The following is a 24031-nucleotide window of genomic DNA, read 5'->3' on the forward strand; positions in this document are numbered from 1 at the left end:
GGTAGGCAACCTAAGGCCCATGGGCTGGATGCGGCCCAATCACCTTCTCAATCCGGCCTGTGCACGGTCTGAGAATCAGCATGTTTTTACATGAATAGAAGGTGTGCTTTTATTTTAAATGCATCTCTGGGTTATTTATGGGGGATAGGAATTTGTTCATTCCCCCCCCCAAAAAAAAGTCCGGCCTACAACATGCTCTGAGGAATGGTGGACTGGCCCACGGCTGAAAAAGGTTGCTGACCCCTGGGCTATAATTTGTATGGGCTTGAGGGGTGATTTGGTGTCTTCCATCTGTGCTGGTCCCAGTTGAAAACATTTATGCACTGTGGGAGGTATCAACAAAATGGCTCGTGATAATTTCAATATGAGGGCTCGGACCCTTTTGTACCATGACTGAATGGGAGAACGGCCACTTGCCTCTTTAAGGTACTAGGTTTCAGGCTCTGATCTATCTACCCTTAATGTGTGCATGTAAGAAATTTTCACCTTCCTCTTGCACCACATCACCTTCTGGGTTCCCTCATATATGCACGTGCAAGATTGCCAAGATGGCAATCTCTATCCTCCCATAACAAAACAATGCTCCTCTGCCAGACGTGAAGCCACAATTATAAGACCCTGGCCCTGCGTGAGAGCTGTGCACAGTGGAACCTCGAGTTGTGGACGTAATCCGTCCCAGAGGCACACCCTCAATTCAAAGTGTTCACATCCAGAAGCGCCGCGTCTGCACATGCGCACAGCGCGATTTAGTGCTTCTGCACATGTGCAAGCGGCGAAACCCAGAAGTAACCCGTTCCGGTACTTCCAGGTTGCCACGGGGCGCAAGACGAAAACACGTAACCTGAGGTATGACAGTATTGGAAAGGTCCATGGACACTCCTGAACCATAATGATCAGGTTGGCAAACCAGACTCTATAAGCCTAGAAGAGAGTAAGAAACAGTACTTCCATCTCTGACCATACCCTGTAACTCTTTGCATAGAAATATGTACACATTCCCCTTGGCCAGAGACGTGTGCATCCTTTCAAACAGAACCTGGAGAAAAAACCCTGCCCACCTTTAAGATGGCTGAAGACAGATGTTTGCCCAGATGACCAAATCTGCTCACAATGTGTGTCTAAAAACACTATTGTGGATTTTACAACCAATTAAGAGTGAAATCTGGTCCAGAAGTTATGCCACTCTTAACTCTGCATTAACTGCATAAGTTACAGATAGGTAGCCGTGGTGGTCTGCCATGGTCAAAACAAAATAAAAAAATTCCTTCCAGTAGCACCTTAAAGACCAACTGAGTTAGTTCTAGGTATGAGCTTTCGTGTGCATGCACACAAAAGCTCATACCTAGAACTAACTCAGTTGGTCTTTAAGGTGCTACTGGAAGGAATTTTTTTATTTTGTTTTAACTGCGTAAGATTCACCGATTTACAATCAGTGGAAGACTTTACTTTTCCCTGTACAATGGACATGGGAACTGACACATCTTACCACTTTGCAGGGAAACCCACAAGTACTGCCTTGTCTCCAGTCCCTCTTGAAAGAGTTGCGGTGGTAAGGCAAATATAGGTTAATGCCTGCAGGTGAGGCAATCTGCTATTGCAGGAAGTCTCCGAGCAGAGCCCACTTGAATTATCTGCAGCTTTGGTAAAAAAAAAATGACTATAAGCCTCCATGAGATCCACAACAGCTAGGAAGTTCCTTTGCTGGAAAATATCCACTACTGCATTGAGGCTTTCCATCATACTTACTTCTAAAAGAAAGGAAATGGCTAACTGATAAAACTATCTTCTGAACAACATTGTTTAGAAGAGAGGTGTGCTCAGTATCTTGAGATTCAAGAGAAAAGAACACTTCAGATTTTTTAAAAAAGTGATTTGAATAGACATCAAATTTTTTTAAAAAAACCGATTTCAGACAAAAACAATTGTTGGATGTATAAGGTGCTGATTTTTTGAGTTTTTGTTACGTTCCAAGTTAAAAGTTTAAATATGGCAACAACGTTTAGCAGAGATTTCTGCATTGCATGGGGTTGGACTAGACGACCCTTGGGTCCCGTTCAACTCTACAAAAATATGATTCCCAAATGCTTTGAACTCAGCCAGTTATCTGTGTGGAAAGTGTCTCACTCACTGCACTGGCAAAATACTGGCATCCTATTAGAAAAATGTGGAAAATGCAGGGCAGAGTAATCCTCAGTCCCAATTTCTGCACGCCTGCTAGGGATCAGGATTTGGCAAAAGTGCCCCTCTACCAGTATGGAGGGCCCTGCTGTCCCCACCAGGTGCAGTGAGGACACATTACCTCTGGCAAAGCTATTTTGGGTGGCACATGGAACAGAGCAATGCTGGTGCTAGATCCACTGATGAAAAGGTAGCCCAACTCTTGCAGACAGCCGATTTTTGCCCTGATGCCATAGCAGCCTGCAGCTGGTGGAACAAAACCATCCACACATTCACTGCCCCAGTCAGGAGAGAATCTGCTGCTCCCTGTCCTTCCAATTAGGATCGCTCCTTTCTCCGAAAATAGAATTCTACAAGTATTCATGAGGCGTTAATAGCATTTTCTGTTCTGAGCTCCATTTAGATTTGGAAGAGCTCCATTTAGATTTGGAAGAGTAACTTTTGGTTAAAGATTTACAGACAGATAGAGATCACATGCTGGGAAAAATATCAGCTAAGTGGGATCAATTTCAATGTGAGTGATTATGTGCTTAACTCTCCTACCAAAATCAGCATGACTTACAAGCACTTCATTTTGCATGCTTTAATTTGTTCCATTATACTTTTATTGAGATGTTACTGCTTGGCAAATATGTCTACATTCTATTTTAACTTGACCTTATTTGGAATCCACATGTATAGCACATTATTGCTACTCTTACATAAACCAACTGATATTTTGTGCAGAAAGGGAAAAAGCAAGATCAAAAAGGTACACTGCCTATAGGACTGTTCTTGCACAAAACACCCAACAGGGTTCAATGTTCACAACCACCTTTAATTGACAATAAGGACATGAACTGTAGAGGAAGAGCAACAGTGGAACAAAAATATGCTTCTACTGGTCTTTTAACTCCTTCAGTCTTCTGATGGCAGATTTCACTGTCACCGCTGAAGTGGTGCTGGAAGAAACAAAAAGTATCACTATTATTTCAAATGAGACAAACAATTAGCAGTTTCTGTAATAAGCTTTTAAACATTTTTTTAGAACTAACAAGTCAGCTAAATGAAATGTTTAATAGTGCATACAAAATGTTGGGGTTCTTCTTCTTTACTTTAGATAATAATAATAATTTATTATTTACACTCTGCCCATCTGGCTGGATTTCCCCAGCCACTGAGTGACTTCCAACAAAATATTAAAAATACAATAAAACATCAGACACAAAAAACTTCCTTAAACAGGGCTGCCTTCAGATGTCTTCTAAAAGTCAGATACTTGTAGTTGTTTATTTCCTTGACATCGGATGGGAGGGTGTTCCAGAGGGCAGGTGCCACCACTGAGAAGTAGCAACCATGAAGACTGCTCCCTCCCCTTGCATCTAGTGTTATTTTTTAAGCACATAGTGTCAAACCTCTTACGTCCGCCTCCGCTTGCATCCATTTCGCCTAACATCCGTGGCGGGTTTGCCACCGTTCACACATGCGCAGAAGCGGCGATTGCAGCCCATGCCTGCGCACAATGGCGCCTCTCCCAGCGACCCATTTCTACCTCCGGAACGGATTATGGTCGCAGGTAGAGGTTCCATTGTACATGTTTGATAATCACATTGTTAATGCCACATGTAGTTAGGTTTTTAGAGAAGATGTGGTTAGAATACTCTACTTCAGGGATGCCCAACAGGTCAATGGCAGGGGTCCGTGGTAAATCGCGGTTGACCCCCCCCCAAAAAAACCCTCAACGACTTCCTAAAAAAAGCCAACAACTTTTGTCAATCCAATGGATAGATCACTACCAGCTTTTGTTATTGTGGGAGTAGATCACAGTCTCTTGTAAGCTGGACATCCCTGCTCTATTTAAATAACTTCTATCTTCCCTTTCACTCCCAAACATTGATCACTGTGAAGTTGAAGAGAAAATGTTTGATATACAACCATGAACCGTTTTTCAAGGGGATTAGACAAATGAATTAGAGAAGACTACCTAGTCATTGCAGCTATGTACTATCTCCTGTGTCAGAGGAAGCATGCCTCTAAATACCAGCTGCTGAGAGTCAAGAGCAGGAATGCACTTCTACACGTCCTGTTTGAGTGTATCATAGGGTTCAGGTTAACCACACCACTGCAAAAGCAGAATCCTGGACTAGATGGGCCCTTGGTCTGATTCAGCAGGGCTCTTGTTAATTTACTTTCCAATAGCATATCAAACGCCACACAGCACCCACCACAGATGAAAATGGAACATTCCCCCCAGGCGCGCATACCCCTCAACCAATATAATTTCCCTTACTTGTATGTCCAGGCGCCACCAGCTACTGTTTTCATACAAGAGCCACAGTGCCAGATACCCACAGCTTTCCTCTTCATTTTGGTCTGTAAGAAAAACACAAAAGCTACTTACTTCCACGGGAGCATCTACCATACCACATCACTTCCATCAAAATGCATCTCAGCATCTACTCAACACTTTAAACACACAACACAGAACATGGTTTGTTTGTTTTTTTAAAGGTGATAATAATGCACGTTTTTAACCCTACACACATGAATTTGCATAGAATCAGGTCTGAGCAAATGTAAGCTCAGGACCACACACCAAAAAACGCCACATGTTCTGAAACAGCAAGCACATATTGGGAGAACTGTTTAGCCCAGAGGTAGGCAACCTAAGGCCCATGGGCCACAAGAGGCCCACGGGGGTCATTTAGCTGGCCCAAGAGCCGCCCCTGAACCAAGCCGCCCACTTGGCGAGTCCCCGCGCGCTGTGCTAAACCGGCACAGCACCGCAACTCGCTTCCGCTGCCCTGGAAATTGCGTCTGCGCATGTGCAGATGCCGGAAATCACATCTACGAAGACACCAGAAATCGCACCTGCAGACGTGCAATCTGGCCCGCAAAGGGATCTCCCTGGAGTGAACTGGCCCAGGTGAGGTAAACCTTGCCGACCCCTGGTTTAGCCCCATGGATTCTCTATTACGTGCTTCCACAGGGGGTCACTCCTATCAACCCCCCATTTAACCTCTACTTGAAATGGTGGTGTGGTCACTCAAGAGTTTTGTAGCCTGCTGTTGTTATGATGCAGCTCTACTTCTCTTCATCGTCAGCAGCTGAGGCCATGGATGTGCTGAATCAGTGCCTGGCACCATTCACATAACAAAAACTACTACAGTCGTACCTTGTTTTGCGACCGGGATCCGTTCCGGAGCCCCGGCTACTAGCCGAAAAGGACACAGGGCAAAGTACCGCGTCTGCGCAAAGCATGATTTAGCGCTTCTGCGCATGCGCAAGTGGCAAACCCGGAAGTAACCCGTTCCGGTACTTCCGGGTTTGCCGCAGGCGTTCGCTGGAATGTACGCTAGACAAGGCAGACGTTCACGGAGGTATAATTGTATAGAGTTCCTTTCAACTCTACAATTCTATGAATTTTCAAAAGTAGGGGGCTCATGGCTTAATTATTAAAAAACAATGGGTCCACAGTATTTAACTAACCAGTGATCTACAGCATTTGTGGCACTCTAGTGCGGTTGGACTATAATTCCCACCATCTCTAACCATTGGTCATGCCAGCTGGGGCTGAATACTGTTGAATCTACAACACCTGGAGGGCCACAGGTTCCTCATACCTACTCTATACTCTCATGAATTTGATTGTAAATGATGGTTACTTTCAAGCCTCTTTAAGTTGATTATTACCAAGAATACTATGCCTGAGCAGTTTAGTTAGCACAAAAGGCAAAATATGACTATTAAGTGGAGTTTTCGAAAAAATGAAATTATGGACTGGGAGTTCTGCAGTAACAGAGGGTGCACTTACCTTGCCACAGAAGGAGCAAGTATATTTAGCATGCTGGCTAATTTCAATCTTCTTCACCATTTTCCTCAGGGAAGCTCCATATCGGGTACCATATTTACCCACAATCCCAACCTTCTTGGTTCGTTTGGCCTATTACCATGGGGGGGGGGAGAAGCACATTAAATTTTCAGTTCTGGCAAAGTTATTTGCAACTATACCCACACTTACAACAATTAACAGCCTGACTCAAGGCATGTTTACTCAGAAGACATGGTGAACTCATAAAAACACAAATTCCAAGTTAAAACCATTTATTTCCAGTGTAGTAATGACTAACAACTTGTAATAGATACTGAACTGGCATAGTGACCAGGATATATAATCCTAAATGTGATGGGGATGGAACCCACACATTTAGGATTATGTATCCTGGTCACTATGCCAGTTCAGTATCTATTGGACTGCAGCAGTCATTTATGTTCTACAAGTCTCTTATTTGCAAAGGTAACTGCAAAATAAAATAAATTGCAAAATAAAATACCAGGGGATGGGGAGGGTGTTTTCTGCAAAGTAAATGCTTCTTTTTAAATATTTTTTGTCATAGAATGAGAGGGCAGCTCCCTTGCCAACCGTATTTATATTCTGCTCTTTTTTTCAAGAACCTATGAGGATGAGGTTTTCTTATTTGATTCTCACAACAACTGCTGACAGATAGTAGTAGGCAAAGCCCTCACCCCTCCAGCTTTACAGCCTGAGGCCTCCCCAGATAAAGTTAAAACAACATGCTATGTGTGACACCACAAACAGAACTTTCATACCAGCCCTTTTAGTACAAATGACACAAAACATTATCCCCCTGTTCAGGCAAGCTCCCACAATCAATTACCCTAGAGCACGGGCCCTCCAGGTGTTGCTGGACAACCATTCCCACCACCCCTAACCACTGGCAATGCTGGCTGGGGCCTTTAAGGGTCCAACAGAGGGCCAGATTCCCATCACCTGGGCACTGGTAAGAGATCTGCTCAACCCACCCAATGCAAATTACAGACCCTTTCATCTTCCAAAGGTTCTGATGGAAAGGCCTTTAGCCTTTTTATTCCGGATCTAGGATCAGAGGCTGGCAAGACCCACAAGGTGGTGAAAAATCCTTGGCAGACTTTTTTTGCCAAAGCATTTCAAACACACGCTTAAGAGGATAAACCCTGTTCTGATTATTCCTAGGAACAATACAATTTCCTCTCACTGAAACAGTCCAGAAGATCTGAGCACCTTTGATCTTGGAAGGGGGGGAAGCAAGAATACGGACAAAAGGAAGGAAAGGAGCAGCAACCAAGGATGACGAGCAAAGGCCGACCTAATTTAAGAACCGGCTAAGCTTTTCTTGCAGGTAACCAGGCAGCAGAGGGCTGCCGATCCCTGTGCTACATTCATTTTTAATGTGTGTGCATGCATTGCAACAGCAGTCCTAAGCTGGTGGGTCAGGACCTACCAGGTCCATGCAGAGCATAGCTTTCAAAAGGACCTTTCGGGATTCCTTAGCCACCTCCTGCAGCAACTGCTTAAGACCAGGCACCCCCAAACTCGCCCCGCCATCTGTTTTGGGACTACAATTCCCATCATCCCTGACCACTGGCCCTGTTAGCTAGGGATGATGGGAGTTGTAGTCCCAAAACAGCTGGAGGGCCGAGTTTATGGATGCCTGCTTAAGACGAAGCTGACAACCCCTCTCTACTTTCCATCGTTTAATTTAAACTGGAGGAGGAGGAGGGAAAGAAAAACACTCTCCAGCTGGCCGCCGCGCCTAGTCAAGCGAGGCTTCGCAGCAGCGGCAGAGCGCAAGCAAGAGAACTCAGCCCGCCGCGACCACCATCCCTCTCCCTCGCCTCCAGCGCCCCTTCCTCCAAGCCGGCTTCCCCAAGCGCCGGCGCCGATCAAAACTGCCCCCAATGCTCGGCTGCCTGGATTAACCTGCCCCCATGTTTCCCACCCCCGGCGAATCCCGTGCGCGAGAGGCGAGCGACGGAGAGGATGGCGGCGGATAAAACCCGAGTACCAAAGGAAAAGAGCGGCTGCTCACCATCTTGCTATCGCTGCAGGCCCCAGGGAGAGAGAGAGAGAGAGAAGGAAGTGCCCTCTGCGCACGCGCAATGTCCCGCCCGGCCAGGAAGGGGAAAAACTTCAGAGTGTGACGCAACCGTTGAGACCGAGGAAGCGATAGTAGGATTGTCTGCGCGCCAGGAGGTACTGCGACTCTATGGTCAAGCCTTCCTCGTTGCTCTAGCTTTTCAGTTGTTGCCTCGAATAGAGAGTAGCAGCCGCCTTAGTAGACGCGACAACTGTGAACGACTTACAGTAACTGCATCGTGCTTAAGGCACCGTACAGTAACTCCCTTTGGATACTAATCTTGCATTGTGACCCAAGCATAATAGAAAATAAGTCAGTATACTAGGGGAGGTCAGAGTCAAAAGGCTGGGACACTGGGCAATGGCTAAATAATATGAAAATGCAATGTGCTATATTCATTTTTAATACGTGTGCATGCATTGCAGCATCAGTCCTGAACTGGTGGGTCAGGACCTACCAGGTCCATGCAGAGCTTGTCTGAGGGTCTGGGCGTGAGTCTTGTTTGAATAAAGTTACAAACTCAAAACAAAAAAGCAGCTGGTCCCTGGTGGAGGCCTCCAGCCCGCTTAACCCTCCAAGCTCCAGGGCAAGTGTACCCAGGGTGCCCTCGCCCCTGTACAGGCCTGGGACTTACCACTAGTTAATGGTCTGATGCAGGCGGGTCACAACAATAGCATTACTACAGAAATACAGTGGTACCTCGGGTTAAGAACTTAATTCGTTCAGGAGGTCTGTTCTTAACCTGAAACTGTTATTAACCCGAAGCACCATTTTAGCTAATGGGGCCTCCCGCTGCCGCTGCACGATTTCTGTTCTCATCCTGAAGCAAAGTTCTTAACCCGAGGTAATATTTCTGGGTTAGCGGAGTCTGTAACCTGAAGCGTATGTAACCTGAGGTACCACTGTATGTGGTTAAAAAAACTTATGAAATGGCTTAGGTTAAAAGTAGCTCCTGAAGACGACTGCCTTAAAGGATCCACAGGGCAGTTTAGCATCGGTATAAAGGAATGCCTTTAGGCAGCTTTGGTAGGAAAATGCAGTTGTGATGCACACACAAATTTGTTACAGCCAGACTGGGCTGCTGTATTGAGCTGCCTCCAAAGAACATCCAGAAATGTCAGCTGGCACAAAATGCAGCTCCAGTCATACTAACCAGAGCCGGTTGTATGGAGTGTAATTCCACTTTTATACCAGTTTCACCATTAATTAGCTGCTATAATCCCAAATCTTAACCCAAAAGCATAAATGAAAGGGCCAAGGAACTCTCCCGTTGAAGGCAATTTCTCAATTCAAGCACCATTACCAAAAAGGTCCTGTCTCCACAGCTACACCACTGGACATCAGATGGTGGGATGAGGACAGAGAGAAGGGCCTTGGAAAATTAGCTGCAAATGGGACTACTACTATGGGAGAATGAGGTTTTGAATTAAAGTCATATACAATAAAGGTTAATTTCAAAATATTTTATAATTTTGTTTCTTTCAATCAAAGTGAAATCACCTGGAGGAAACAAAGAAAATCCTGGAATATAGATCCACTGAGTCCTGCTTGTGTAGACAACCTGATTCTGCAGCTGACTCAGTTCAATGAATGGTAAACAAAGGTAGCTTGGTGGAAGGGTACATAAATTGCATGCAAAAAGGTCTCCTGTTCAATTCCCACCACCTCCAGGTGGGGCAAGAAAAGACAACTGCCAAAACCATAGCTGCTGCCAAGTCAGTTGTAGACAATACACCAAGCAGACCAGTGCTTTGATTCTGTATAAGGCAGCTTCCTATTTTCTAAACCAAGTTATGCAGGAAGGCCAGAATCAACATAAGCTCGCTATTCAAATTGGTCAGTGCAGAAGCTCCATCCTTACCCAAGTGTGAGCAAATCCCATCCCCTATATAGATGTGACCTGGACTTGTCCTTTGGTGCTTGTAAGAAAAGGCTTGCTGGGCTTGAGTAAAAGCAAAGATGCTAAATGACAGAGGATGGGTAGAAGAGCAAAGTATGCTCTACAGGTTTCCTGTTGCCTACCTGGAATAGAATCTGAAGCTTGCCAAGTCTCTTCTCCCACAAGGAATTACCCACCATCTATGACAAGGGTGGAAAACCTGTGACCCTCCAGATGTTGCTGGACTCCAGATGTTGTTGGACTCCAGCTCCCATCAGCCCCAACCAGCATGGCCAATGTTCATGGATTATGGGAGCTGCAGTCCAGCAACTCCTGGAAGACCATGGGTTTCTCAGCCTTAGGTAAAGGTAAAGGACCCCTGGATGGTTAAGTCCAGTCAAAGGTGACTGAGGTTGCGGCACTCATCTCACTTTCAAACTGAGGGAGCTGGCATTTGTCCACAAACAGCTTTCCGAGTTGTGGCCAGCATGACTAAACCACTTCTGGTGCAACGGAATACTGACGGAAGCCAGAGCACACAGAAAAGCTGTTTACCTTCCCTCCACAGCAGTACCTATTTATCTACTTGCACTGGTGTGCTTTCAAATTGCTAGGCTGGTAGAAGCTGGAACAGAGCAACAGGAGCTTACCCTGTTGCATGGATTCGAACCACCAACCTTCTCACCCTGAACCTCTAACAAGTCTTATATCTGGTTCTAGTTTATTGTAAGTTACGGATTCAAGGAAAACAAACAATTAAAGCATGCCTTCTTTTTCAATACCACTGTGCAAACAAACAAATATTTATTTTAGAAAATGTAACCTGAAGTGTTCCCTTTCTCATAGAATTTTACAGGCCTGCCCTCAAAATAGGCACCCCACAGTTCTTTCTAGCAGTTTCTTGATTAATTATTTAAATCTGTCCCACGAGAATAGAATTGTTGAAAGCCTCTAAACTTGCCAAACAGGATTTATTTGCTGCATGAGGAGGAGTATTCCATCTCTCAAGAAATCCTGTGGAGAGGTATTAAACGCAAAGCTGCAGCAAAGATTCAAGTAGTAAAACTCATCTGTATCACTGCAGATTTTATTGGAGTCAGGGTAGAGCCACAGATTCTTGATTTCCCAGCTAGAGAAGCAATAAAAAGAAGGCAGCTAAAGCTGTTCAAATCAGCAAACAGGCTAACCCATCTTAAAAATAGATATTTATTTTAACAATCAAAGCAATTTTCACTGATTATTCTTTTTGCCCTCCTTTAAATACGCTTTTTTTGTTAACGAAGATTGTAACATTTTCTGAGTTTACTGTTTGCAAAAATATTCATCAACACGCCGTTTCTTGCACAGACTTGATTCCGTTTCACTTGATGGAGTCTGTGGTCCAGAACCTTCACATGCATCAACCATTTCCACAAGCAGGGCTTCATCCATATCATCTGCATCCTCCAAGAAGGTCCTCTGGAAAAGGTTTAAGATGGTCTCCTGATTTTGGTCCTGCTAGGAAATTAAAGAGGGACATCACTGGCAAGCAGGCAAAAGAGCTCTGCTAGTCAACAGAGAAAAGACTAAGAAAACAGTCAATAGAGGAGAGATGGAGGCGTTCCCCAAGTTAATAAGATGCAGACTGGACCATCAGCCTTCCTTCCTCTCCCTGCTATTTGAGTGGTAAAGAGAAATGGGACACACTGAAATAGGAGGAGGATCTCTCAAGAGCAAAGGACGGAGCTTCTCCATCAAAGTCATTGCAGTGAGTGACACCATCCAATAGGTGCCTTTGATTCAAGCATGGCCGCTGTCCACAGAAGGAATCAGAACGTGATAAGTCATGCCTGGAGATGCCTGAATAATTGCTTTTTTATGCTTTTATTGCAGGGGTGGGGAATCTGTGGCCCTCCAGATGCTGTTGGACTGCAACGCCTATCAGCACCTGCCAGCATCGGTAATGGGAATGATGGGAATTGTAATCCAACACCACCTGGAGGGACTCATGTTTCCTACCCCAGCTTTATTGCACGAAAGATCATGCACCTTGGAGAGAAACTAAGCGCCTCCAGGAACTTAGTTTAATGTTAAAAGTTACCTTGTAGAAGAAGTAATCTGTAGCCTCGGCTGTCTCAGAGAACTTGGCTTCAGACAGGCCAGCTTCCCCTAAGACTCTGATCTTCTCTTGAATCATTGGCCTAGTGGAGAAAACAGGCATTACAATTACAAAGAAGAGTCAAGCAAGCATCTTTCTTAGTGAAAGCACTGAACTAACTATAAGCATTGAACTACTCAGCCAGTAAGCAGAGGACATCACAGATGATGATTCCCCCCCCCCCCATTACTTTGCTGCACACTAGTTCCCTATATAATGTCTTCTCAGATTTCTATGTGAAGATGTCAAACATCTGCATTTTAAATTCCACTCCCCCCCATCCCCCCAAAATACCAATTCCTTCACAATGAATTTGGGATATTTTGCTTGGAAGTGGAGGAATGTGGGAAACACCAAGGAATAACAGGGATACCAGGAAAGATAGAGACAAGCATTTGTGCTGCCCAGCAAAGTCCATCCTCTGCCTCTGTTATTTCAAAACATTGCTATATAGACACATCTCCCCTTCTAGCCTAGGAGGACTGAGAACTTGCACCTATAGAAAATACCAAGAGCTCTGGAAAGATAGCAGTTTGCTTTATTACTGCAGCTGTGCATATCCCTAAAGTTAAAAACTAATTCCCATGTGTAGACAAGCTGGCTGCCAGCATAGGCTTAGCAAGAGGGCAAGTCTGGATCCCTGCTGAGAGGGGTGAGAGGGGAGAATCCTGCAGGGAAATATTGTTTTGAAAATGAATGAACCCCCATGCCATTTAGAAAGACAACACTGGGAAAACTGTTGGGGTCTGCATGCACAGCCAAAGCCTTCAGATGACCATCAGTGCCATCTGAAGGGGAGAGAGTGGCTGTAAGACAGGAATGAGGAACCTCTGGGCCCCCCAGATGTCGCTGGACTCCAACTTCCATCAGTCCCAGCTAGCATGGCCAATAGTGAGGGATCATGGGAATTGTAGTCCAACAATGGAGGGCCCTGGATTATTTACTCCTGTTGTAAGGAATAAAAACAAAGCCTGTGTTCTACTTAGTCAGCTCCCGAAACTCTAATTTCATGAAAGTCAGGGTGTGGTATGATAATGCAACCTAAGAAGTTTTCTGATTAGAGACAGAAAGAAAGAACAACATTATCTGAAAATACGCTGTGTGTATGTCTGAATTTTTGAACATGCACAGGCTGAGAGCTGGAAGCAGAGAACAGAAACATGAAGACATGCTTAGAACAACAACAACAACAAAAAGGTAGTGGGGTAGATTTCAGCAAAGATTAAATTATTATAGTCTAAAGCCGTGAAAATTTCTGAGACTGGGGGTGAAAAGTTAACACATAAGATAGGCAACAGACTATACGGGGCAAATGAAAGTCAGTGAAACCCAGATGGTGCAAAGATGTAAATGAAAGGAAGATGGACAGATTTTACAGCTAAGGGACCCAGAAAGGGAAGAACATAAGGCCTGTGTGTGGATAGAAGACCATATGCAAAGAGCCCAAGTTGGGAGACTAGCAATTAACAGTGCAAGCTTATAAGTGTAAGAGTAAGTCCCATTGACTGTACAGGATTGCAGCCTATTCAACAAGGAGAAAACAAACAAACAAAAGTGCAACTAATTAAAAAGAAAATAATTTGTTTTTAAGTAAAAGTGTTATGAAAATATTTAAACATTCTGCACAGAGCAAGGGGTCCTTTTTTTTCTGTCAATGGACACTCTCTCTTTATAACCTTCCTATAACCAGCCCGTCAACCAGCCACATGAAATTTCTGAGCACTTTTCAAACGCAGCCCCATGTAGAGCTCATTACAGTAATCCAATTCTTATTATCACTGTGGTTAAGGGGATGCCCATCAAAAGCCCAGCTGCCACCATCAGCCCAAGCGAGCTCTGCTACATGGCAAGTTTGCCACCGCTCACTCCCACTGGTGAGCGCCATGTTCACGTAAGGCAGCAGCTCATCTGTGACAGCTGCAATTGCTATGCAATAAATACGGTCCTGCAAATCAGCCTCAAGATTAAAAAAAACCCAGAACGTCGCTTCTTTTCAACGGAAGGCAACGCTTCATACGACAACACAAACTTTCCACTACCCAAGTGTTCTCACAGAGCCTCGTGGAAAGAGACAGGGGAACAACCCCCACCCTGGCAAACAGCACATTTTCTTCCACTCTCGCACTAACCATTTTGTGGACAGAAATTTACAAGTAAAATGGGGAAATGACTGTCATTAGCTTTCTTTCATGTGTGGGCGATATGTCATCTCCTAGTTTCTTCTGAGGGAAGGGTATAATTATTTGCAAAGCTGATATTCAGGGCTCCAGGGAGTATAAAACATCTGATGATGTGCCTTGTCTTGCTGCCGGTGGGCCATTTTCCCACCTCCACCTTGTAACACAATCCTCACAAGCCTATAGGCGTTCTTGGCTTCATCCTACTTTTCTTCTCAGTCATGATTGTGGACTGCTGGAGAGGTGTAACAGAAGTTACAGAAGGAATATGCTAGCTAAGCATGAGTAGACCCAACCCGACTACTTGGCTCTGGTCTTCAGATCCTCCACCCCCAAAAAACCATCTTGAGCGCATTGTAAGCTCAGAGTGAGCAATAACCTGAGGTGGCTTGCATTTCTTCACTTAAACCCTTGTAAAATGCTGAAAACCAAGGAACAATCAAGTACCAGTCATCATGCACTTGAATGACACTTGTGATAAACAGGAAGGATGCTGATTTTCCAAAACTGATTCTGATTGCAAGAGCAGAGCGCTTCCAGACTCCAGGTGCTTTTGTAATAGTCTAGCATGCTCAGGTTGTGGGGAAAGTCATTGAGCAGTGCTGATGTAACATTTGGCTGCTCACTACCCATGGGCCCCAAGTGGAATCAAAGGGTTATAACTGGGTGACCTTCATCCTCCCACGATCAAAGTTATAAAAAAACAGCATGGAAGGGGGGGGATGGAGAGGACCAACAGAATCATAGAATTGTAGAGTTGGAAGTGACCATGAAGGTCATCTAGTCCAGCCTCCAGAAATGTGGGAATCTTTTGCCCAACTCAACCCCATGATTAGGGCTGGGTGATATATAGATCTGTCATCCAAAATGAGTTTGAGGTCCAGATCATGATACCAGTTTCATAATTTTTGACCTGACAATATATTACAAATCAAGGTGTGTGGGGGTGGGTGGGTGATTTTGCACTATACAAAAATCACAATGTGGGGGAAACCATGAAGCCGGTCAATGCCTCTAAATAGTTCCATTCCTTCTTTCGGGCACTGTGATATATCAGTACAGTGGTGCCCCGCAAGACGAATGCCTCGCAAGACGGAAAACCTGCTAGACGAAAGGGTTTTCCGTTTTGGAGGCGCTTCGCAAAACGAATTTCCCTATGGGCTTGCTTCGCAAGACAAAAATGTCTTGCGAGTTCCTGCGGTTTTTTTCTCCTCCCCCCCCTTTTTCTAAGCTGCTTATCAGCTGATCCGATAAGCCGCTAAAAGCCGCTAATAGCGCTAATCCGCTAAGCCGTCAATGGGCTTGCTTCGCAAGACGAAAAAACCGCTAGACGAAGAGACTCGCGGAACGGATTAATTTCGTCTTGCGAGGCACCACTGTATATCGCAATGTTTAGCTGGTGATGTTTTGCAATGTTGAAAACCAGGCATAGTCCAGCCCTACCCATGACCCCGAGAATAAGAGTCTCATGCTCAACCAGCTTCCTACCACAAGTAATCATCAGCTGTGCCTTTTGCTACCAAGTAGTGAACATCCACAGAATTTGTTTGCCCAATTCGGTGCGCCCGATCTTCTGCTTGGATCAAAACCTGCATTAAAAAACCAAATATGCAAATTAGAAAAAAAAGAGAGAGAGGAGAGCAATTACTGTTGCTACAACCCCTAACAATAAACCAATGAATCATTATGCTTGGCACAGAGCAGATGGCCCTCTCCTTGCCGACAAGAATTATTAAAATGTAAAGAACGAACGACTGAAAAGAAAGCATTTTACAAAAAGGAAACACTGAGGATCAAAGAGGGAGCTAACATTCACAAGGTGACTCAAAATGGGCTAGCTTGTCAGTTTGTGTACTTCTATTTTCACAATGGTAAGAACAAATGAAGACCCCAGCAGAATCAGGCCAGATTCCCATATGGGATTCTGTTCCCACAGTAGTCAACTAGACGCCTAGATAAGAGTGCAATTAACACTCATGGCCAGTAACCACTGCAAACCTAATCCTCCATGAAATGAGTCAGGATGTTCCATTAAAACAGCACAAAAGAGGTACTGTTTGAAAGTGTACAAAGTTTATTCCAAACTACAGTTACGATACCAAAGTTGCTGGCATCCGCCTGTCTTGGGAGACAATGGAGCACTTACAATGTACAGATCATGACATTAACCTAAGCACTGCAATGTATTTCAGTATGTGGTTATTGGAGCAAAGGCCTTCTACTGCATTCTTGCCAACTTCATTTTGAGAGGAGAAAATTGGGGATGGGGCTGCTGGACTGTAAAAATGGAATCCCGAATTAAACTCAACCTTTTACCTAGATGCACAAGTGACTTAGGGAAAGCCTCTCTCTCTCTCACCCCCAGCTACCCATCTTCAGAAGAGGAGCAAGAGTGGTGTACCTCATACAAGTTGTGACTTTAAGGACAATGGCTTGCATACAGTAGCGCAAACAGAGTTACATACATACAAAAAGGACTTCTTCTGCTCTCCCTCCTGCTCCTGAGGATCCCCCAACCCTTAGGAGAAGATTGGGGGATAGGGGGTCACTGAAGAGAGAGCAGAGGAAGGTGAGAGTTCAGATGAAGTCTGTTATACAAACAAAGTGATAGTGCTTGGTGTAACCCAATCGGCAAAATCCCAGAAAGGTTTGTCATGGCTAAATCCAGTTAACTGGAGCTTAGCTGCATCCATGTCGTCGTTTTTTAACTAGGTTTTCCTCAGTAAAGATTGTAGAGGACTTGACAAATGATAAATAGGTGTAATTGTTAAAGGGAAACCTTAGCCACGCAAACACCTGAAATGGAGCAGAAGGGAGATTTGACTGAACAGTTTTGTAGTCATTAGGCCGCAAGAGTGTGTTTTGGTTCAACAAAGCCAAATCAAGCAGACTATCAGCAATGTTTATTTGTAGTGGGAGCTGAGTGATCAGCAGTAGTATTAAATACAATATGCAAAACATGTATCACCACCAGACAGATACTTATTTTTATAGGTTCCATCTAACAACCATAGCTACAAAGTCATTGTACTTTAACACATAAAGTACACAATCCAGTTTCCTCACAAATAGCCTCTTATGGTTTTATCTTAAACTCTGAACAGCGTCCTTTCAGGAGGAGCACACCCAGACAGTATCCAAGCTGTCTTACCCCAGGGTTCCAGAACAGCTCTGCAAACACAACCAAATCAGCGGACGATAAGGTGAGCCCCATGTTAGCTGCCGTTAAGGAGAGGACAGCCACAGAGTGCTTGTCAGAGAACTGGAACTCTTGGCAGAGGGACTGGCGCTCAGCTGAGGGTGTGGAGCCGTCAATGCGAATGTACCCAATATGCTGAAAGGGAAGGCGAGGAAACAAGGGGTCACTTATCATCAGGGCTTGCTCCTCTCTCCTCACTTGGCTGAAAACTGGAGCCATGCCAAATGGAGCATTGGGATCCCACTCCTTCACTAGTCAAGTTGCAAAGCAGATAATTTATCTTACATTTGTTATATTTTTGACCTGCCTTCGCTCCAAGCAGGTTAGAGTTGCTAGGTAGTTGTACTTGTCCAGGCTTGCTGGCCATCAGTTATCACATACCTGCCAGCCAATCCCAATAAACAGGAGTTGTTGGCTGGTTAGCTAATTTACCCCCAAACACTCCCTCATGCCATCTGGCCCTTCATTCTCTCTGACCCTTCTCCCCACTGCTTGGAACAGGTAACAAGGTTCTCATCCTGACACTCAGCCCAGTACTATAATAAACAATTTCTGATATCTTTGAAGAGCGAGAACATTATCTAGGAAAACCTATTTTAAATTGCCTTAGCACATATTTAAGGCAGCCCTGACATATGAAGGCCATTGATACCAGGGACATCAAGGTGAACTTGAATCTGGGAGAGCTGCATTAAATCTTGGCTAAATACAGATGCCACGGATGAGGAAGGTTATTATCTTTCTGGAACCAAATGCTTTCCCTTCCAATGAAGGCTAGAACATGCAGTACAGGGAAGGCCTGTGAGCTGTTGTATTTATGAGGGACAGGAGTGCCACAAATGTCACATGACCACACCTTTCAATTTGATTAGCATCTCCCCAGCACAACTTATGGAGCAGGTAGGAGCTGCTCTCTGGCCTAGCTCTGAAACTTGGAAGCACCCAGAGCCAGTGGGACTTCTCTGAAGCTCACTGGGATGTCAGAAACAAAGCTCCAAGTCAGGGGAGTGGCAGGGTCAATGGCAAACACACAGGGAATTTTTGGCTACAGGGAATTTTGCTACAGAAATTATGTCAGATGGCTATTCAGTTGGCAGGGAGGAATGCTAATGAGTCAGTTTTACATGTAATTATTTATATTTTTCATACTGTTTAAACTTTATATAGGTCAACTTTTCATGCCTGCTTCGTTTTAACAAGTCGGGGTTTTTTTAAAGCTTTAGTTCATGACATGCTATTGATTTGAAATATGAGAACTGACAGCCAGAAGATTATCTTTAACGCATTTAATCCCTCCTGATGTTGACTGGTTTACTTCAAGGTTATTAATCCCAGTGGCCAGGTTTGTATTTTGTGAATTCTGGAAAACACTAGACAAGATGGCAGTAAGAAAATGTACACAATGGGTTTTTATACACCATTGTGAATAGGTTCCAGGCAGCTTTGTATTGTGCCAATGATACAAGAGTTTACCAGGATCTCCAAGTCCTGGAAAAGGAGTAGTAATAAATGCAGATCAATTTACCTTTTTCTCCAGTTTCTCACAGATTGTGTCCAGGATGAGTTTGTGATGAGCGAATACCAGAAACTTTTCTCTTCCACTTTCCAATAAATCAAAGATATATTCTCTACAGTGAACGAGAAGTGGGGGATAGGAGGCTCAGAAGATACACATATGATCGTTGTTCCAGAAGCAATCAGTGTATGGTCCTAGATCAATGGTCCTCAACTTTTATTTTATTCAGAAAACTGGAAATTCAGCCAAATCCCAGTTCCAAGGACCTGTTTCTCACATGTAGTTGAAACTACGGACCATTTTTGAAGACTATAAAGGTCAGGACTTTTCCCAACTGCAACGAACATATTACGTCAAAATCTCTGCATCAAAATATGATCAGTTGTTTTCTACTTAAGATCGATCCACACGTCACCTTGTACAAAATAAGTTTAATACATTTGAAATGAAAGCAATTAGGACTCAATTTGCTTATTTTCAGCAGAACCAGAAAATCTTATCTCAGCCCTCTGCACAATGGATAACTTTAACGATAACATTTCTGTAAAATATTTGCCAGGCTGGTTCAATACCGAGACCAATGCTACAGTGCTTAAATGTTTTAATTAACATTTTTCCCAAACTTGATTTCGCTGCCAATCTTGTCCTGCAGTTTCCTTTCCACTGTAGCAAGAATCACCTAGTCAGGTAGGTTTGTGTGATACTGTGAAACAGCAACTTACATGATACAGTGAATTTTGGCTTCAGCAGTCCTGTTGTAAAAGAGAAAGAGAGCTTCCTTCTGTTCTTGTTTCTGCAAACAGATATTTGAAAAACCCGTCAGTTAGGTCCAGAAGGTTGTAGCTAGCAGCACATGACTAGTGGGATTCACATGTGGCAGATTTCTGCAGCCACAATTCTAAAAGATGACATGCTTGAATTTTTAAAATATATTTACACAAGTATAAACCTCCATTGCCCCCGCGTATGTTTGGTTTGCTTTGCCAAACCTGGATAATTTGTTCTGCTGTGGAATTATTAAAGGTGTCATTATTAAAGGTGAAGTGAGAAATAAACACCCTATGGAAACCAAAAGAGGTGCAAGGACCTTTAATCGGCTCTAGCAGGAGTAAGAGTAGGAATGAGAATTCCCCCTCTAGCTCAACGTGTTGTTATTTGATTAAACTTTTTATCCTAAATCTAGCACAGGCCTAATGTATAAAGCAGACTTGGGCCACTAAATGCAACTCTAAAAATGTCCTGTGTGAATACAACATATATATTTCATACAGGTACTGTCATTGGAGTTATGAGGATGTCCAGCTTTCTGATAAGCATGCACATAATGACAAAGACATATTCCCCTTTCAATAATGTGTGAAATGGACCTAACCTGCAGGCTTCTGACTTTCGTTGCCATAGCTGAAGAACTTTACTGAGGGATATGCAGGTTTTATCATGAGGCAGCTGCCATCTGTGCTGGAGGAGACTCTTGAGAGTCCCATGGACTGCAAGAAGATCAAACCTATCCATTCTTAAGGAAATCAGCCCTGAGTGCTCACTGGAAGGACAGATCCTGAAGCTGAGGCTCCAATACTTTGGCCACCTCATGAGAAGAGAAGACTCCCTGGAAAAGACCCTGATGTTGGGAAAGATGGAGGGCACAAGGAGAAGGGGACGACAGAGGACGAGATGGTTGGATAGTGTTCTCAAAGCTACCAGCATGAGTTTGACCAAACTGTGGGAGGCAGTGGAAGACAGGAGTGCCTGGCATGCTCTGGTCCATGGGGTCACAAAGAGTCGGACACGACTAAACGACTAAACAACAACAAGCTGCCATCTGTCCCTGCTAGGTCTTGATGGAAGTTACCCCAGCAAACATTAGGCTGGCATTTTTCCCTCTCTCCTGAGGACATGCAGAGTCAACAACACAGGTTCCAAAGTTGGTCCCTGTCAACTGCCTGGACCATCAGCTAAGCAGTGGAGACAGAGCTACCCTTCTCCTGTCTATCGTATCTCGAACTATGCAGACAGAAACTCAGTTCAGACATCACAGCAAGCCATGGTTTGTACTAACCACAGTTAAGAACCAGTAACATGGTGTGAGCTTTCAAATGTACAACAGGCAAACCACAGTTTACAGCCAATTGTCTGTTTTCGTTTCCTCTCTCTTCAGCACGCAGCTTCAGAAATTTGTTGCTCTCTCCCATCTCCATGGTTCAGCAACCTCTAAAGACAGAGCACAGCAACAACCATGACTGTGCTTTGTCGGTAGTTTGTAGAATGGCAAACCAGAGCACAAACTGCAGCTTGATATTGTGACTTTGCAACCCTTTGGAAACCCAGGTTTGTAAACTGGCACAGGGTTCAGATGTAAACAGCACACTGTATATTTAGATTTTTAAGCAACCGTTCATCATTGTGATGGAATGCAGCCATGTTCTCGCCCAACAATATTTCCGACTTACACTCTTATAGCCCTTGGCCATTTCTTTTGCAGCCACTGCCAGCTCAGCCTTTGTCCTTGCGTTAATGCCTTCAGGAGCTACCACCACCATTCTGCGCTGCTTTGCAGGGAGCTGAGAGAGCACGTCAGACTTCAGGCGACGGATCATGACGGATTCTTCCAGCAGAAGCTTCAGTTCACCAAGGTTGGATGAACCAGAATAATCCCACCCCCAAGGCCGCTGAGTGGAATAGACACACAAGAGGAAGCAAAAACTTTAAAACATCATCAGTAGCATCATCACTCATGCAAGAACTGTGAGTATACTGCACATCTATGCACTGGGGTTCAGATACGGAACAGAACTTGAATTTTTAAAATAATACTAATAAGAAGGTTTGAGCTTACACGAGTGCTAAGAAACATTTGGAAAAGTGTTCTAGTGATCCAAAAACCAAATGGAGTTCCAGGCTGAGCATTAGTGTGATAACCAATATGCAAAGAGAATTCCCCAAAGATTTTAATCTCTGTCATCCTTTCCAACTGTAACTGTGCTGTAATTTGTATGTTCATCTGAGGTCAGGAACAGAAATCACACAAGTGAATGAGAAGTGTTTACTATTTTTGGTTGTTTTAGTCCACAAAAGTTATGTAAATAATTACGTTGCTTTCTGCATTTTTTTTAACGTTCCCCATCCATTGAAATGCCTTTTTAAAACGTTTATTTATTTTATTACATGAATTACGTTAGTCTCAATTATCTACTATGGCTGAAACTAACAATGTAGGTTTCAGCAGAAGCAGAGCAGAGGAAGGTATCTGGGTTGAAGATATTGCCGGAGGATGTCTGATTGGAGGAGTAAGGCAAATCATGGGCATGTCAGTGCGAGACATTTAGGAGCACACATCTGGAGTCTGTTTCTCAGGTATGTCAGTAATAAATAAGAGCAGGCTTCCTCAACCTCGGCCCTCCAGATGTTTTAGGCCTACAACTCCCATGAACCCTAGCTAGCAGGACCAGTGGTCAGGGATGATGGGAATTGTAGTCTCAAAACATTAGGAGGGCCGAGGTTGAGAAAGCCTGAATAAGGGCAATCAGCAGAAGTGTTTTGCACCACTTTTCAGTGAAGACAACTAAGGTGCATCCAATCCATGAGCCATGAGCATTTTTTTTCTAAGGAGCTCTGAATCATGAAAATTGTATCAACCCCCTTTCTTTCTAGCGTTGCAATGGAACTCTAGTTGCAACGGAACTCTAAAGTGTGTTTACAGTTTTCTCGGCATAGCAACTGAGGGATGATCAACTTGGCAATCAAGAACAGAAGAGTCTCTGTTTGGCAGGGCACTGAAGCCCTTCCCCAGCCACTAGTCCACTCCCCTTTCTGGCTTTTGAGGTTTCAGCAGGCATGGCCCATGCATTTTCAAGTATATATTTGAATCCCACAAGAGCTTGGTAGTTAAATGAAAGCGGAGATCTTCAGAAAATAAAACTCTGCAGCTAGCAGCGCATTCATTATCTGCACTCCTTCGGCTTATTCAGAACCCTGTTGGCAATTAAAGAGAGCCTCAAAGCATAATCATCATATTGACAACGTTCAACGGCCTTGTAAAACTACATCCGCTAAAAACATGCATGCCCTGGATTCCTAGGATATCAAACAGCAAAGTTAAGAAGCCGCTTTTTTTGACCCAGGCCATTCTCCGTGGAAGAAATTACTTGGTCGCATGTTTCAGCAAAGCTCCTGAACTTCTCCTGGCTGAGCATCTGTGACAACCTACGTGCACTTTTCTGTCTTTTAATGCTCACTATTCACATCACCTGCTTTGAAAAATGGCTCGATGGCAACTATAAAATTTGGCTCATAAATAAAAACAGGTGACGTTTCATTTGTTGCACTTTTTTATGAGCAAGAAGTGCCAAGGAGTTGTGGATCGTAAACCAATAAACTAATTCCATCTTTGCTTATTGCATCTGCTAGAGATTTGTGGTCTTCTGCCGTGAAGCTAAATCAATTCCGTTTAAAATGGAGTATTTTTCGGGGTCTTGTTTTTTTAAACTGAGGTGTTCATGTTTGAGATTTTCTTGTTGCTGTTTAACCCAGACAATACAATTTATATTAAGACTATATCCTACTTTTATTATGGCAATTTCTATCCTTATGGATCCCAGAGCAATGTTTAATCGTATTTTTGAGCAACTCAGGGAAGAATTACACATCACAAAGACAACAGGGAAAGGAACATTGGCAAAGGGGGAGGGGAGCAGGTAGGAGAAGAACTTTAACCCTTCTCTTGCCCACCAATTCCTCTTCCCATCCTGCACCACTATCAGCTGGGCTGGAGAAAGCCTGGTGATGGGGAAAACAGCAGGGGGAGGGTGTTTGTGGGAAGAGTTGGTGGTGCAAGAAGGGTTGAGGGCCCACAGAATCCTTGAAGGATGGCCTGAAACAGGGGAATTCACAACAGAAAGAAATGAAGAAAAAGTTAGAATGAAGAAAAAAACAGTAAATAAGGAATAGTGATAACCACATATACCTCAGACTTTAGGAATGCCATAAAGCAGAGAGAATCAACGTCTTTCCATTATAAGATAGCATTATAAATATGAAGAAAGATATATATA

At 43.9% G+C, this 24031-nt stretch overlaps 2 protein-coding genes across 5 annotated transcripts in view; both read right to left on the reverse strand.

Moving 5' to 3' along the window:
- Window positions 1-2974: 2974 nt before the first annotated feature.
- Window positions 2975-7448, reverse strand: RPL37A (ribosomal protein L37a; the record flags this gene model as incomplete). The annotated part of the gene is made up of 4 exons (XM_081843495.1): window positions 2975-3119; window positions 4448-4530; window positions 5972-6100; window positions 7440-7448. 4 exons carry the CDS (start codon window positions 7446-7448, stop codon window positions 3056-3058), a joined length of 285 nt encoding a protein of 94 aa, XP_081699621.1. The 3' UTR covers window positions 2975-3055.
- Window positions 7449-11000: 3552 nt separating this feature from the next.
- SMARCAL1 (SNF2 related chromatin remodeling annealing helicase 1) overlaps window positions 11001-24031 on the reverse strand; it is a 38062-nt gene continuing 25031 nt past the window's right edge. For 3 of the 4 annotated variants that reach the window (XM_081852641.1, XM_081852643.1, XM_081852642.1), the window contains exons 11-17: window positions 21431-21649; window positions 19706-19776; window positions 18993-19095; window positions 17420-17602; window positions 15757-15857; window positions 12035-12134; window positions 11001-11451 (exon numbers count right to left, since the gene is read on the reverse strand). In XM_081852641.1, coding sequence (XP_081708767.1) covers window positions 11257-11451; window positions 12035-12134; window positions 15757-15857; window positions 17420-17602; window positions 18993-19095; window positions 19706-19776; window positions 21431-21649 — 972 coding nt within the window. In that variant the 3' untranslated portion in view covers window positions 11001-11256. The remainder of the gene's footprint in view (window positions 11452-12034; window positions 12135-15756; window positions 15858-17419; window positions 17603-18992; window positions 19096-19705; window positions 19777-21430; window positions 21650-24031) is intronic. The other variant, XM_081852644.1, reaches the window with a different exon arrangement.

The sequence above is a fragment of the Podarcis erhardii genome (assembly GCF_964252035.2).
Source record: "Podarcis erhardii genome assembly, chromosome: 1".
Taxonomy (NCBI): Eukaryota; Metazoa; Chordata; class Lepidosauria; order Squamata; family Lacertidae; genus Podarcis; species Podarcis erhardii.